General features: G+C 45.2%; 1 protein-coding gene across 1 annotated transcript in view; it reads left to right on the forward strand.

Moving 5' to 3' along the window:
* The window catches only part of trim62.1 (tripartite motif containing 62, tandem duplicate 1), a 39,583-nt gene extending 25,372 nt beyond the window's left edge, over positions 1-14,211 (forward strand). The window contains exons 2-5 of the mRNA XM_083770443.1: positions 2,598-2,693; positions 6,173-6,429; positions 7,808-7,923; positions 11,684-14,211. Of these exons, the coding sequence (XP_083626569.1) occupies positions 2,598-2,693; positions 6,173-6,429; positions 7,808-7,923; positions 11,684-12,234 (1,020 nt within the window). The 3' untranslated portion in view covers positions 12,235-14,211. The remainder of the gene's footprint in view (positions 1-2,597; positions 2,694-6,172; positions 6,430-7,807; positions 7,924-11,683) is intronic.
* Positions 14,212-15,353: the final 1,142 nt, after the last annotated feature.

Consider the following 15,353-nt stretch of genomic DNA (forward strand, 5'->3'; position numbering starts at 1 on the left):
CTCTGAATGTCAATGCTGTTGTTTTGTTTTGTGCCGGCTGGTTTTCTGCCCAAGTGGGTAGAATTTGATGCTATACGGCAGCCCTTTCTGTACCCTCTCAAAAAACGTTTATTTAAAAGAAAAGAAAAAACATCCCTCTCTATTTTGGTATTCATGAGTGGTGGCTGTTTTTAATGACCCTACTAAACTGACGGTACCATTTGAAGCTTTTCTTCTGCAGTGGTTGTCCCTCAGGATTACAGGACAGGTGACACACAGGCTGCATGACACACAGACCACATTTAGCAAACAGGCAGGTTGTGAATACAAAGGGCAAGATGGCATTTTAACTAGGGCTGTCTCACAATATCAGGATTTGTATCAGTGATGCCTGTCATATTGATGGGTCCTTTCAGCTCTCTCTGTGTGTGTGTGTGTGTGTGTGTGTGTGTGTGTGTGTGTGTGTGTGTGTGTGTGTGTGTGTGTGTGTGTGTGTGTGTGTGTGTGTGTGTGTGTGTGTGTGTGTGTGTGTGTGTGTGTGTGTGTGTGTGTGTGTGTGTGGGGGGGGGGTTTGTTTGCGTTTTTTTAATAAAATGTCTGCATTTGTATTGCATTGAGCTTACCCTACATTCTGGTAATGGAGAAAGATGAGACCAAGGAGGACATGAAAAATGGTAGTGTAAACCCTAGTCCCTGCCACTCTCAAAGCCCATTATTTTGTTTTGGCTTCATGTATATTGTGGAATTTTGTATTGGCAAACGTAGTATTGTATTGGCATAATTATTGTGAGTTTTCTGGCAATATCTAGCCCTAATGTTAACTACTTTCAACCTCATGGCCCCATTTAGGTGAAAACTTTCTTTTTTTAAGTGGTGCAACCACTTCCTTAAGTGACTGTGTTGTGTGTGGCTGGCTGGCTGGGTATGAACACGAAAATAGCATGGTTGTTTCTCACCACCTGTGTGCAACCTAACACACATTAACTGTATATATCGTGATTTCGGGTGTGCCAGTACAGTACAGGGCCAGTACAGTACAGTAGAGGGACCCCCACACGGTAACTCTGTCATTTCTGTCACTTACTTCACACGGATGTGATTTTTAAAGCTCACAATGCAACTCATTTTGAGTTTATAGATTACTGGCTCTTTTATTATAAAGTATAGTAGTGGCTATGTTGTGTTTGCACTGGTTATGTGTGGGGTTGGCTGACTAGAGACGAGACCCAGAGAAACACTGGTTATGTGTGGGGTTGGCTGACTCGAGACGAGACCCAGAGAAACACTGGTTATGTGTGGGGTTGGCTGACTAGAGACCAGACCCAGAGAAACACTGGTTATGTGTGGGGTTGGCTGACTAGAGACCAGACCCAGAGAAACACTGGTTATGTGTGGGGTTGGCTGACTAGAGACCAGACCCAGAGAAACACTGGTTATGTGTGGGGTTGGCTGACTCGAGACGAGACCCAGAGAAACACTGGTTATGTGTGGGGTTGGCTGACTAGAGACGAGACCCAGAGAAACACTGGTTATGTGTGGGGTTGGCTGACTAGAGACGAGACCCAGAGAAACACTGGTTATGTGTGGGGTTGGCTGACTAGAGACCAGACCCAGAGAAACACTGGTTATGTGTGGGGTTGGCTGACTAGAGACCAGACCCAGAGAAACACTGGTTATGTGTGGGGTTGGCTGACTAGAGACCAGACCCAGAGAAACACTGGTTATGTGTAGGGTTGGCTGACTAGAGACGAGACCCAGAGAAACACTGGTTATGTGTGGGGTTGGCTGACTAGAGACCAGACCCAGAGAATCACTGGTTATGTGTGGGGTTGGCTGACTAGAGACGAGACCCAGTTTCCATCTCCAGAGAGCTCATTTTCCTCTGAATAAACCTTCTCTTTCTGTTTTTCCTTACTGCCGCCACCACCTTCTTGCCGTCCCTGACTTGACATTTGCTGTGCTGTGACTTAGCGTGCCGAGCTGTTAATACAATCAGTCTACCTTAATCAATAAGTCATGGAAGCCCTTTAGGGCTAGGAGGTGTCTGAGACACCTGAACCTCCCACTGAGCTGCCAGAACGAGGAGAGTCCAACCTTGAAGAGAACTTGGACCTTTGGAGTCTGTACTCTATAGCCAACTTGTTGCTAAGGGAACTGTGTATTCACTCTTACAAATCAAATGACCTCTCCTTCCTCTGACTAAATAAGTCAAGCACAGTAAAAAACCGTTTCATGTAGGACTTTGTTCCCAAATGAGAGCTCCGTCGTTTGGAAAAAGTGACACTTATAAAATGACAATTCAGGCAAGTTAAACAGATTTCTGCAAGATGAGGATAAAGTGTTGCCAATACGCTACATGAGCTCACAATCTGCCAGCTCAGTCTACAAGCTGACAGCACATCACAATACGACATGTTGTGGTTTTCTCACACATACAGTGCACGCACACACACACACACACACATTACATTTTTTTTTCTCCTACTCGTCGAGTCGTCATACAAAGTATGTAGGACTGCAGTGGTTAAATACATCCTTCCAGTATAATTCCAATGTAATGGATTATATTTGTGAGTTCCAGTTTCTCATGTGGAGTTGTTGTGTGTTGTGTGTTGCAGAGGGAGATGAAGGAACAGCTGGCCACCCTGCAGGACAGTGAGAAGGGCCACACCGAGGCCCTGCAGCTCCTGCAGAGACAACTCACCGAGACAAAGGTACCTGAACGCTCCTCAAACCGGGCAAATGTGTCCATTTGAGTCACTTTAAAAGAACCACGTGACATTTCAACTAGTAAATTGGATTATTGAGCAGCCGTTTTAATCTTGACATCTTGTTTTAATCAGTGGCACATGAGCGTTTAGTCAATCCTGTACGTTTTCCTCCTTTCCTCCCCCGTCTCATCTCTCCCCTGTGGTGACGCTGAGCTATTGTATTGTCTGACAGCGAGGGCGTCACAGATATCTGTCACGCTTTCTGTTTGTGTGGCTGTCTCTCTGCCGTCACAGCTATCTGTCATTCTTTCTGTTTACGTGTGGCTGTCCCCTGTCACAGCACTGTGGTTGTCAGTCTGTCGGTCAGAGTCCTGCACTACTGCAGGACCTTCTGCCAGCCTAACTAACAGAGAGGCAGATGCAGGCTCAGTCCATTTGTGGCATCGACTAGCTGACCGTGATTCATCTGTAGGTCTTTCTTTTCAGCCATCTGCTGCTCCCCCCGTAGTAAATCAGCATCACCAACTCATTACGTTTACGTCCATTTGTAGAGGCTGGACGGGGGTGGGCACAGTGTGACTAAAATTGATCTTTCCATCTTTCTGATGCATTTAGGAGGCTGACAATGGAGTGTCTCCGCACCCATGCTGGTGCGTTTTTCAGTATGTTCTGTGTGTGTGTGTGTGTGTGTGTGTGTGTGTGTGCGTGTGTGTGTGTGTGCGCGCACATACAGTATACTTATCTCATTTCATTACATGCCCAAAGTGGGGATTTATTATCAATCAATTATTTTATTACGTTATCAATTGTTTGTTACAATCAACTAAATCGATCTGTTCAATTAACTGCTGTTGCACCTGTGCTGTAACCCCTGCTTGGGTCTTGGGGAGGGTGTAGAGATCGTTTCTCTCCCCTGCCGGGTTCCCACCCACGAGTGCTCGGCCAAGCTGGAGGCAATCGAAGCACAATCAGTCTCCTCGGCTGGTGGTGGAAAGGAACTTTACCCCTGCACCACCCGAATGCCCTTGTCCCATGTAATTCTAACCCGTCTAACTCTGAGACTGGTTGGGGCGACCTGATAGAATGGAAAACCAGGAGTACTGGGTGTCCCGATAACCGGAGTTAGGGATCCACTGCAATGGAAGATGTAGCCCTGTAACGTAGCCTTTTCCCAGCAGATATACTTTGATGGTTAATCATGGATAGGTTTCATTAACCCATTTTGACCTGAGATCAGATTAAAAAAATGTCTTCTACATCCTGAGTTTTCTGAAAAAGCTATGTTTCTATGTCAGTGGTTCTTCAATTTAAAAAAAATAGCAGACCTACAAGCTCATAGCGCGTCACTCGCTGGCGCGCTATGAGCTTGTAGATCTGCTATTTTTCAATAGCTAAAGCATAGCATAATGCTAACCCCATGTGCTACACCTAAATGAAACACGGACACAATCAATGTTATTACCTTTCAGTTGTTTACCCGTCAAAAATATCTACTGTGAATGGGCTTTATCCAGTGACACCGGCTCTCCTCTATAATGGGCCATGCCGGCCTTGTGCTCTGGAGTGCCTCGCGGTCTGACGGACCGAGAGACATCGTGTCCCATTCTCGTTCCCTCAAAGGCAGCCAGCAAACCCTCTTCGTTCTGTTGGCTTCAATTGCCTTCCCAGCAACCTTCGCAGCCTGCCCGGGCCAGACAGAGACGGACACGTCGGTTTAAAGTGAATGCCGAGTCGCTGCGGTTCACAATCTCTTTCTCCTCTTTGTCATTAGCAATCCCAGGTGGGAAGACAAGGGGAACGCGCGTCCCACATTGATGTCACAGCCCTCTGTGCCTGCACAGTAGGGATATTAACGGGCTCCCTCTGGAACACAGAGAGAATATTTGCCCTTGGTTTGAGAAGGAACACGAATGGGGTTGGATGGTGATTGATTTTCTTTTTTCTTTAGGCAGGAGTAATGAAGCCTTGGGTCACATTGCTCCAGAATCCAGCTCCTCTTGTGAGGAGTTCTAAATTGAGATCTTTGGTCTTTGCGGACACTTAACGGATGCACAGAGAGAGATCCTCATACAAATTCATACCTTACTTTAGTAGAATTTCTGCTGTTAATAGCCCTATTTTAGGCAAGAACACAAATTAAGTTTCTTGCCTAAAATAGGGTTGGGCATATTGGGCAATATGTTGATATTGTAACATGAGACTAGATTCTATCACCTGGGATTTGATATTTTGTAATGTTGTGATTACAGTAGTAAGTGTTGTCTTTTTTCTGGTTCTAATCATAGTAAAAAATAGCCGATCTACAATCTCACAACACATTGAGATAATTATCCTTTTTTTTTACTGTTCTAAAACTATTAATGTCACAATATAATCTTGTGTGTGTGTGTGTGTGTGTGTGTGTGTGTCTGTGTCTGTGTGTGTGTGTGTGTGTGTGTGTGTGTGTGTGTGTGTGTGTGTGTGTGTGTGTGTGTGTGTGTGTGTGAATCTATTACAACTTAAGCCCCGTTTTATGCTTTGTCACACAATGGTGTAATGAAAAATTGTTGAAATAGACAATCTTGTAGATTTTATTTATTTTAACTAGTTATTATTTCTGTATAGGGGTGCTGTTGCATTTCCTTTTGGTCAGTAGGTCTGGTGCTGCTTCTCTCTCTCTCATCTGCCCCCCTTTGTTCTGTCTCCCTCTCTGACACGCTCAGTCTCTGATGATTCATTCCCTCTGATGTCCGGCTTCTCATTTACCCCCTTCAACAAAATCAATTCCCGCAACTTCTCTTCCTTCTCCTGAACTTGCAGCCCTCTCTCCCTCGGCACAGTAATAGCATTGTTTTAATCTTCCAGTCTGCCGTTCTTCTAATCACCCACCTTCATACACACAGGGGTTTTCCCTCGCAGCTCCTGTCTGATTACGCCTGTTAAGTTTCCTCTGGAAAAAAATGTACTAATGGCCTCAACGAAACGATACGCTATGCTGCACCCGTGTGCTTGTCCATCAGTTTGAACTGAGATGGCGCTCACAAAATCAATGCACGTAGGAGCAGAATGAATGAATAAATGTTTACATAATGTTTATGTTGTTAAAGCACATTGCAAGCCCCGGGGATATGGAGTCATGTCCAATTAAGAGTCTGCCACTGTAGCGACTGAAACACTTTAATGAAGCCAGCCACTGTTCAAAGCCTCATATTGCATCAAAAGGAACTTTGCATGAAAGCTTTTCTTTTCTTCCTTTTGCACAAATTCAGTGGTGGAAAGTAACTAAGCACTTAAAGTACAATTTTTATGTATTTGTATTTTTTACTTAACTTGAGTGTCAATTTCTCAGTACTTTATATTTCTACTATATGCAATTTGTTTTCACAAATGTACGTACTTTTACTTTGGTACTATTTTGGATGCCAAAGCTTTTTTCTGCTGCTTTTACTCTGGTAAAACAAGTCGCACAAATTCACCATCTCCGCCCTCTTGTCATTTTCCAGTCGTCGGCGAAAGGTCTCCGCGCGACCATCGGCGATGCGTTCGAGCGCCTCCACCGGTTCCTGCGCGAGCGCCAGAAGAGCATGCTGGAGGAGCTGGAGATCGACACGGCGCGCAAGTTCGCCGACATAGAGCACAAGATCCAGCGTTACAGTCAGCAGCTGCGCGACGTCAAGGAGGGCATACAGATGCTGCAGGAGCGCCTCAGCGAGACGGGGCGCCACGACTTCCTGGAGGGCGTGGCCGTCACATCCGAGAGGTTTGCTCGGATCATTACTGTACTCCTGTGGTTCTCGAACCTTTTCTTGTCAAGGATCCCCAAATTAATTCTGCTGACCCCCATCTGAAAGGATTTTGTGCCAGGGGTCGTTCAAATGTTTCAAAGATATTCCAAATTTGTCACATGTTTTCAGTGTCACTTTCAGTATCTTAGAGCAGTGGTTTTCAACCCTTTTCTTTGTCTATTTATTTGGCATTTGAGACAAGGACCACCATTATTTTGATGAGATTTAGCCTAGGACCCAAGACCCAAGACTTAGAATATTTTGTTATTGCTGGGTACGATTTTGTCTGCAATTCCATGCTCTATTGATGTGATGCCATAGGAGAGATAACAGGCAAACGATGATCAAAATTACAATTCTTCTACATTCTAACTGTGTAGACTTCTTGGAAATTAAAGTTGTTTAACAACAATTTAACACATAATTTAGAACCTAGAATCCCCTCAAGGAAAATTACAGAACACTTCACCATGCCACTACAGCCTATTTAACCATTTAAACCTTTTATACCTCATTGATTGAGGTCTCTCAGGGGTCTATACTCCCTTTTTCCACATCTCTTCACCGAATACTGCAGCTGTACAAGGTCAGACTCACAACGCATCGCATTGTGACACATTGCAGATTGCCTTTTTCGCTTATTTTTGCTGATTGTTCACCTACAGTGTATATAATGAGCGTCCCAGAATAGGGACGCTAGGATATCACACGTTAGCATATTTAACCATATAATATGTCTGGGACTCAAGCACCCAGATATCATTATTATGATGGTGCCTGTTCATCTCATACTGTTTCATCATCAGGGTTCCAGACATTTTGGAGAAAGTAAAACGTTTGAACAACAGAATGGGCTAATCTCTGAGCAGATGGTGTCTCTTTGCCTGATGTAAACCAGCCGTAATGTTTAATCTGTGGGGGTGGTTTAATTGAACCATCCCTGGTGGGTTTTCTTATTTTTAACTTTCAGGCGAAGCATTTTAATCAGCCTAGCAATTTACAATAGGTTTTATATTATTTTCTGGAGTCCCAATATGGTCCTAAACTCTCTTCAGCCCATTATGTGTGGGTGTTCACAGTTCATACTAGTCTCAACACCAGCAGACCTGAGCCCTCCTCTTACTAATGATGTCTGTTGCTGTGGAATGATAGCCACAGACATTCACAACACATTTCCCCAGTTGTTAATGTCAACGAATCCACGTTCAGACCAGACACAAACCAGACCCATTGACTTGAGCCAGTAGCGAACACACACACACACACACACACACACACACACACACACACACACACACACAAAACCCAAGGACATGCATAGAATAATGATCATTGATCTGTTTTCTGTCATAGGATTAAAGGGAAGATACATGAGACCAATCTGACCTATGAAGATTTCCCGACATCCAAGTACATGGGGCCTTTACAGTACACAATATGGAAGTCTCTGTTTCAGGACATTTCACCAGGTATGTATCACAGGACATTACTGGAACATTATACACACGAGTGCCTGCGAAAGGCCTAACTGCGTCCACAGGGTAACTCGATGAGTGCACAGTGGTTGTAGTTCAACACAAACTCTCAAGGTTCATATAAACCAAGCATGTCCTCTAAGTGAGGAATGCAGTCGGGGGTCACTCTGGACAGTTCATTATAATTTCATTCAGCAGCAGGATATCTGACCCAGATGATGAAATATCACAGCGTGAGAACTAATCCCAACCTGCATTAACATTGCTGGGATGCTTGTACTGTAAGCCGTTATTGTCCTCTGATGAGCTATGGATGTCTGGAACTGTTAGAACTGTTGGAGTCGGAATGTTGCGGAGGAGCTAACCCCCCCGCCCCCCCCCCTGCCTATGGCCATCACTCAATCTCACAGAAGATTACTTAAAGTAATGCACAGAGGAATATTTCACTCCGTCGATCAATTCTCTCATTTTTAGCCTAACCCTCCTGGCATGGAGGCATGGCATTCTCTTGGCCTTCATTGACTGGCTGCCATATGGAACAATTGCTTCCAATTCATCACCAGTAGCTGCCAGTGAGACAGGACAAAGTAATTTTGTCTGTCTGTCTGTCTTTCTTTCTCTATTTCTTTCTAACCTTTCTTCCCCTCTCTCTTGCGGTCTTTCTCTGTCTCCCCCCCCCCCCCCCCCCCTCTCTCTATCCCCCCCCCCCCCCCCTCTCTCTCACTCTCTCTCTCCCTATCTCTCTGTTGAATGCTTTCTTGGGAGTAACTAACAGGCTGGCTCCTCACAAACCTGGTGCCTGTTTTCACTCATCCAGCTGGCAGTGCCTGTAACTGAAAGTGTAACACACACTGGCATTGTCATTTACTGGAGAAGACACCCCCCCCCCCCCCCCCTTTCCCTCACTGGCCAGTCGCATAACCACCCCTCCATGCTCGTTTATGCTGACTGACATAAATTCTAGAGGAAGTGCACACATCCAGTACAAAATCCCCCTCCCACTCGATTCTGAGTTGGCTCTCTGGATTTGCAAGAGAGTGCATGGACACAGGCCTGTATTGTTGTTCCTGATGTGGCTTCATGATGACTGGCTGAACTTGAACCCTGTGCTACTCAGAGGCGATACGGTCACTGTTTGAGAGCAGGGCTCCTTGTCTAACCCCAGATTTGTTCAGGCTGCATCAGAGCCTATAATACTCGCCTAGTCGCCTTAACCACTGGCACTAGACTAGACATGGGGTTCTCAACGTTTTTGGCTGGGAACCCCCGATAATGCTTTGTCCATGTCTCGCGACACCCCTGCCCCACCACCAATACAAATTGACTGCTACAATAACCTTAATAATAGAACCCCCCCCCACCCCCCGCCTTCTTTTTTTTTATAATTTGGGGACCCCCAGGTTGAGAATCCCTGTCCTAGACCATCAGCGCTCCAGGGCCCCAGCATAGTGGTTTTCAAACTTTTCCATGCCATGGACCCCCAAGTAGCCATAGCTTGGGGGGGGTCGCACAGCTTGTAGATTTGTGATTTTAAAATGTCTTTGACTGGTATGACATGCCCCAAATAAGCATGCCATTTTGAAAGTGGTAAAATTGTCACAATAATCTTATTGAATTTTAATCAATCTATGATTTTTTCCACTTTCACTCTGTTTTCCAGTTGCCCCCTGGTGGTGGTGGTGGTGGTGCCCCGTGGGGGCGGTAGAGAACCACTGCCCTAACCCATATATCCTTCACAGAGCAGCGTTGGGCCTGTGGGAGCCGTTCACCTCCCACAGCTGTAATTACTGCTCTCTGCTCCACTAGTATTTGCATACCTTGGTATGACATTGCTGCTCGTTTGGACTCTGGGGAACACTTGACTTTGAATGAACTCTGTGGTCATTTATATCCTCCTTTTTTTCCACCTTCTCTGGACCATAGTTAATCTATATGACATTAAATAACAAAAGTACCACAGTGCAGTTTCGGCCAGAAGTCATCGTACTTCCTGAAATACTATAAGAAGTAGAGTGTCAGAGGGTTCATGAGAACAAGCCTTCCACCATCTTCTTCCTCAGGGCATGATGAGTATGATCATGTGGTTGAACTGCCACATTACAGTTTCCGTGTAGTGACTGAGGGACGACTTAGAGAGAGAGAGACTATCAATGTCTTCAGTAACTTCCCTGTTCATATTATAGGGCAGGGTGAGACAATACTAGCCTGGTTAATAAACCAGACCGAATCAGCCGTTGGCAAAAATAAATTGCCAGCCGGCGGATTACGGTCTGGAGAGGCTCAATTGTACGCCCATTTCCTACACCAGAGAACTGGGGCGGCCAATCGGGACACGGTATGCACTATGGGCGGGCTTTGGTACAGTGACTTTCAATGCTTGAGACCTTTGACTGACAGTAGCTCTGACCAATTGCGTCAAAGAGAAAATGTTTCAACCCGCCCCCCCGGGAAACAAGATCCATACACAGCCTCTCCAGACTCAAATACCACACGACCGTGTGATTTGAGTCTGGCTTATTAGCCAGGCTAAGACAATACAGCAGCAGAGATTTTAGAAGTGCACAACAATGAACTATTAATACAATCATGCAACAGTAGATGTAGAAATAAACTATACTTGGTCACAGACACAGTGTATACTCACTCACACACTTTACACACACACACACACACACACACACACACTAGTGCTGTTTACACTAGTCGTGACAAAGCAACAGGCTACAAGTCATTTTCAATGGAAGCCAGCAACATGAAGCTGCAAATTGACAGCCTACCCATGTCAATGCGTGACAGGCAGATGTGACACTCTACCAAAAAAAGCGATCCATTGACGCACTGTAGCGTCAATCAGTCCTATGTTTTTGTTTCACAATTCCACTCTCCTGAAAATCAGCTGCTGGTCATTCTTTTCTTGTTTAACCCTAGCCTTTTCTCTTACGCAGTGCGGCTTCAGCATCACTTCCAACAGTGACCAAGCAACAGTGTAGCTGACCATGCTTGGACATTTTGTCGCCACTAGTGTGTGTGTGTGTATGTGTGTGAACGCAGCAAACATACTGTATTATACAACAATAAACTATATGTTTATTAAAGGATCCCCATTAGAGACACATGAACGAGCCTCTTGTCCTCCTGGTGTCCATGGGGTATACTCGCTCGCACGCGCACGCAAGCACACGTGTGTGTGTGTGTGTGTGTGTGCACACAAACAACACACTGGTTCGTATGTTTGATTGCAAATTGTTTGCAATATTTATTTAATTTCCACTGACTGTCCTTGATACATCCTCCTTGGTGACATTCGGTCATTCTACACATGAAGCCTGATTCATGAAGCCTGATTTATACTTCGTTGTATGATGGTGTCCCGTCCCAATCTACAAGCTCGCATCGCGCGTTTGCAGATCAGCTATTCTTGGCACGCGACCCCATCGTACCTAGTATTAAGCACAAGAGTGACACAGCAAATATGTGTACAGGAGGCGTGCTGTTTACCTAAGCTTTCTCATTACTCATTGAAGTGGGGTTTGTTTTTTCTTCTCCCGCTCAGTAAACTTTTTTTTGTTTTTGATCAATCCTACCTTATCTTATCTGTTATTGGCTTGTTTATCTGAGTCAACCGTTTATTTGGCTTTAGGTAAAAGCACTGATGACTGTCTTTCTTTCTGCATCCTACTCTCGCTAGCTCGCCTTAACCTCCCGCCGTCGCTCCCTCCATTCACGTTGTCCGTTTTCATTCCCCCTCTCCCAGTGCCGGCGGGCTTGACCCTTGACCCCATCACGGCGCACCAGAGGCTCATCCTGTCGGACGACTGCACCATCGTGGCCTACGGGAACCTGCACCCGCAGCCGCTGCAGGACTCGCCGCGTCGCTTCGACGTGGAGGTCTCCGTGCTCGGCGCGGAGGGCTTCGGCACGGGCGTCCACTACTGGGAGGTGATGGTGTCGGAGAAGACCCAGTGGATGATCGGCTTGGCCAACGAGACGGTCAGCCGCAAGGGCAGCATCCAGATCCAGCCCAGCCGCGGCTTCTACTGCATCGTCATGCACGACGGGAACCAGTACAGCGCCTGCACGGAGCCCTGGACCCGCCTCAACGTCAAGAGCAAGCTGGAGAAGGTGGGCGTCTACCTGGACTACCCCAAGGGCCTGTTGGTGTTCTACAACGCCGACGACATGTCCTGGCTCTACACCTACCGGGAGAAGTTCTCCGCCAAGCTGTGCCCGTACTTCAGCCCCGGCCAAAGCCACGCCAACGGCAAGAACGTGCAGCCGCTAAGAATCAACACTGTACGCCTTTAGGAACGACACTTTGCCAAAAACAAACTACAAAAAAACACAGTGATGATCTGCGGGCCGGGATCTCTCTGCCTCGTGTGTCCGTCACGGATGAATCCATAAGACTTGATAGGTTTAAAAATAAAGAAAAGTTTAAAAGGAAATGTTTAACAGGGTGTTTGACATGGTGATATTTCTTTCTCTCTTTTTTTACTTTGGTATTAAGACGTGTGCTGCTGCTCTTATCACCTGTGCTGTTTCGCTGTTTCTTCTCTTTCTGCCTCCCTCTCCTTCTTTCTCTCTTAGGATTTTTGAAATACACTGTGGCCTGGACTGGAGCCTCATTCTCCTTTTTTTTCCATTAAAAAGATGTTGAGACTAATGGGGACAGAAGGACCCCTGGGCTCCTTTTGGGGCCTCTGTGACCCAAAATGGGATTTTTTCCCCTTTTCTATTAAGGACTATCCCAGGCCCACCTCGCACAGTCCCAGGGGCCACAGCTTTCTCTTATCAGAACTCCACTCTGACACTGACATGGCCCTCTGGACACTGTCTTATCTGTGCTGTACAGTTAGCTGAGCTGTGTTTGTATTCATTCCCTTTGGCCACACTGTCAGGCTCGACAAGCCTGTCACTTTTCACATCTGTGTGTGTGTGTTTGACCCTTTTTCTGATGGGAAATAAGATGTCATGTTTTTGGTTTCTCGGCTGCTGTCTTTGGGTCACATCGCGGATGTCCATGAACAGGGTCCATTGTTGCGAAGAAGGCTACCGTTTCATGTCCTCCAGGAATGCGCCTCGTTGTGTCGCCGACTACAAAATGAATGAACGAGTTTCAGGGTAGATGGATTGACCTCACCAACCCACCACCCCCTGTTCTCGCTTGTCCCAGCCTCCATCCACCTGTGTGTGTGTGTGCGTGTTTGTGTGATCTGAGGGTATGTCATTTGTCTGAGAATAAGCTGCTATTCTGGGATGAGGGTCGTTGCTGTTGCATGTTTGTACATATTGCAAGTTATTAAGGCATCCATTCTTCTGCTGCTGTATGTTGATTTCTGCTCTTTCCTTGGAAGCGCGAGTATTCTTGGATCATGCACACAGTATACCTTTTGGGTATTTGATCATACTGTTAACACTCGAACAGTGATTCGAACAGTGGGATGTGAGGGTGTTGCAAGTGGTCCACCAAATTATTGGGAAAAACACTACGGTGTTAATGATGACATTTTTATTAAAACGATAATGTAAAACAAATTACATGATGATTTTTTTTTTCTTTAAAACCTTGAAAAATGATCTTTCATTGTGATGCCAATAAATAAGAACTTAAATTGGACTTCATTGGTTCCATTTATCCAAGCCATAACACAATCAATTGATTGATCATTACATTTTAAATGGTCCCCAAAAGCCCACCTGTTGACGGTCACTGTTAAGTGGTCAGATGGTTGGGCCGCCAACGCTTTTGAGGTTGTCAAGAGGGACACTGATCCAGAAAAGGTTCCCTCTAGTCTAGAACATGTCATGCTTCTGTTTCTCAGCTTCCTGACGTGTTCATTGTGTCTTAGTGTTTAAAAAGCCAGTCAAAATGAATAAATCAGAACATCTACTTACTCGAATGGGGAATCGTCATCATCATCCTTTGAGTGCCCTCGAGATGAAATTGGGCGGGGGGGGGAAAGTGACCACTAATTTAAACATAGGCATCATTAATTTGCAGATGTCTGGAAAGTTGAATTAAACCTGACATCCCTGTTTTGGGCATGTCATTCTAGGCAAAAAGTCTTAAAAATAGCCTAGGCCTGAATATTTGATTTATACATGGTTACATGTCCCGATGAGATGCATTGTGACAATGTAGATCGTCTATTTTTGCTGTGCTGTTAACATTGTATGACAAAGCATAAATCAGGCTTAACCCATTTTGGGCGGGAACCCCTTTTGGTGTTTTAAATTGTTATAATTTAGCTATTTTTGAAAAATCTTGAAAATATTTATTTCAGAAAACTGGATGATTTAGAAGATTTGTTTTTTAATTTTTGAGGTCCGGTCAAAATGGGTTAAGATGAGAATACATTGAAAGTTGACATCAACAATGGTTTTTTTTGCATTCTATGATTTATATTCATGGAGTGAAACGGCATATTGATAAAATAATTCCCATGGCATGTGATCTGATGAAAGCACTTGCATTGTTGGACTATTGACAAGGCTGTCTGTGTGTTACATGATGGTTCAGTCCCTAATAATATCCTCTGAGGCTCAGTTATGTGGTTGCTACTCAAGTGCTCGTGTTCTTTTACCGGTTATACACAAGCACTCCACGGTCTGCGCCAAGAGGCCCTTGTCCCTTAGCCAGATCCATCTGTGTGTGTGTGTGTGTGTGTGTGCGCGCGTGCGCACACTCTTCTCAGACTTGATTCAAGCTGAATTTTAAGTCATCAGCCCACATGGCCCTCCAGAAGGGCTCTTGGCTGTAGATAAATGTGTTTTATTGGGAAATTTGTTTTGAACCCGGTGTGAGAGTCTTCAACAGAAATTCAAGAGCTAGAGCTTTCCCCTCCCTTTTGCTTCCATACTTATATAGTGTGTTTGAATGTACGTATGTTTGTTATCCGTGTTGTCCATTTGACAGTTTTGTTGGATTTAAATGGACCGAGGTGGACATGAGTTGCACTCTGTGCAGTATCACTATGATGTGGACCTGGGTCAAATAGTTCTATAAAGAATACAAATAACTTGTTGGCATTTGTTGTAACCTGCTTGGAGGAATGGACGGGTGGCTCTGCTGTATAAGATCCTAATAATACAGAGTGCCAGAAGGACAGTGTGTAGAGCCCTAGGCCATTGATTCTCTTTTTAACATTGAATCTGTACACATGGGAATATTTGTACACCCAGAGTTACAGACCTGTAGGGGTCCATTTGGTATTTAACGATCAATCATTTAGCAGGGGAAATCCCCTGGAATGTCCTCATCAAGGACCCCTGGGGGCTCGCATTGATAACCACTTGTACAGGCAGTGACACAAAAATGGATACACCCCTCTCACCTGGCCTATCAAGTGGGATAAAACAAACGCCAAGAATGATTGGCAAATGCTTCACAGTAAAATTCTGAATGTTGATTATTCTCTTCGGAG

This window comes from Protomyctophum parallelum (genome assembly GCF_964188405.1).
Source record: "Protomyctophum parallelum genome assembly, chromosome: 8".
In the NCBI taxonomy this organism is placed as follows: domain Eukaryota; kingdom Metazoa; phylum Chordata; class Actinopteri; order Myctophiformes; family Myctophidae; genus Protomyctophum; species Protomyctophum parallelum.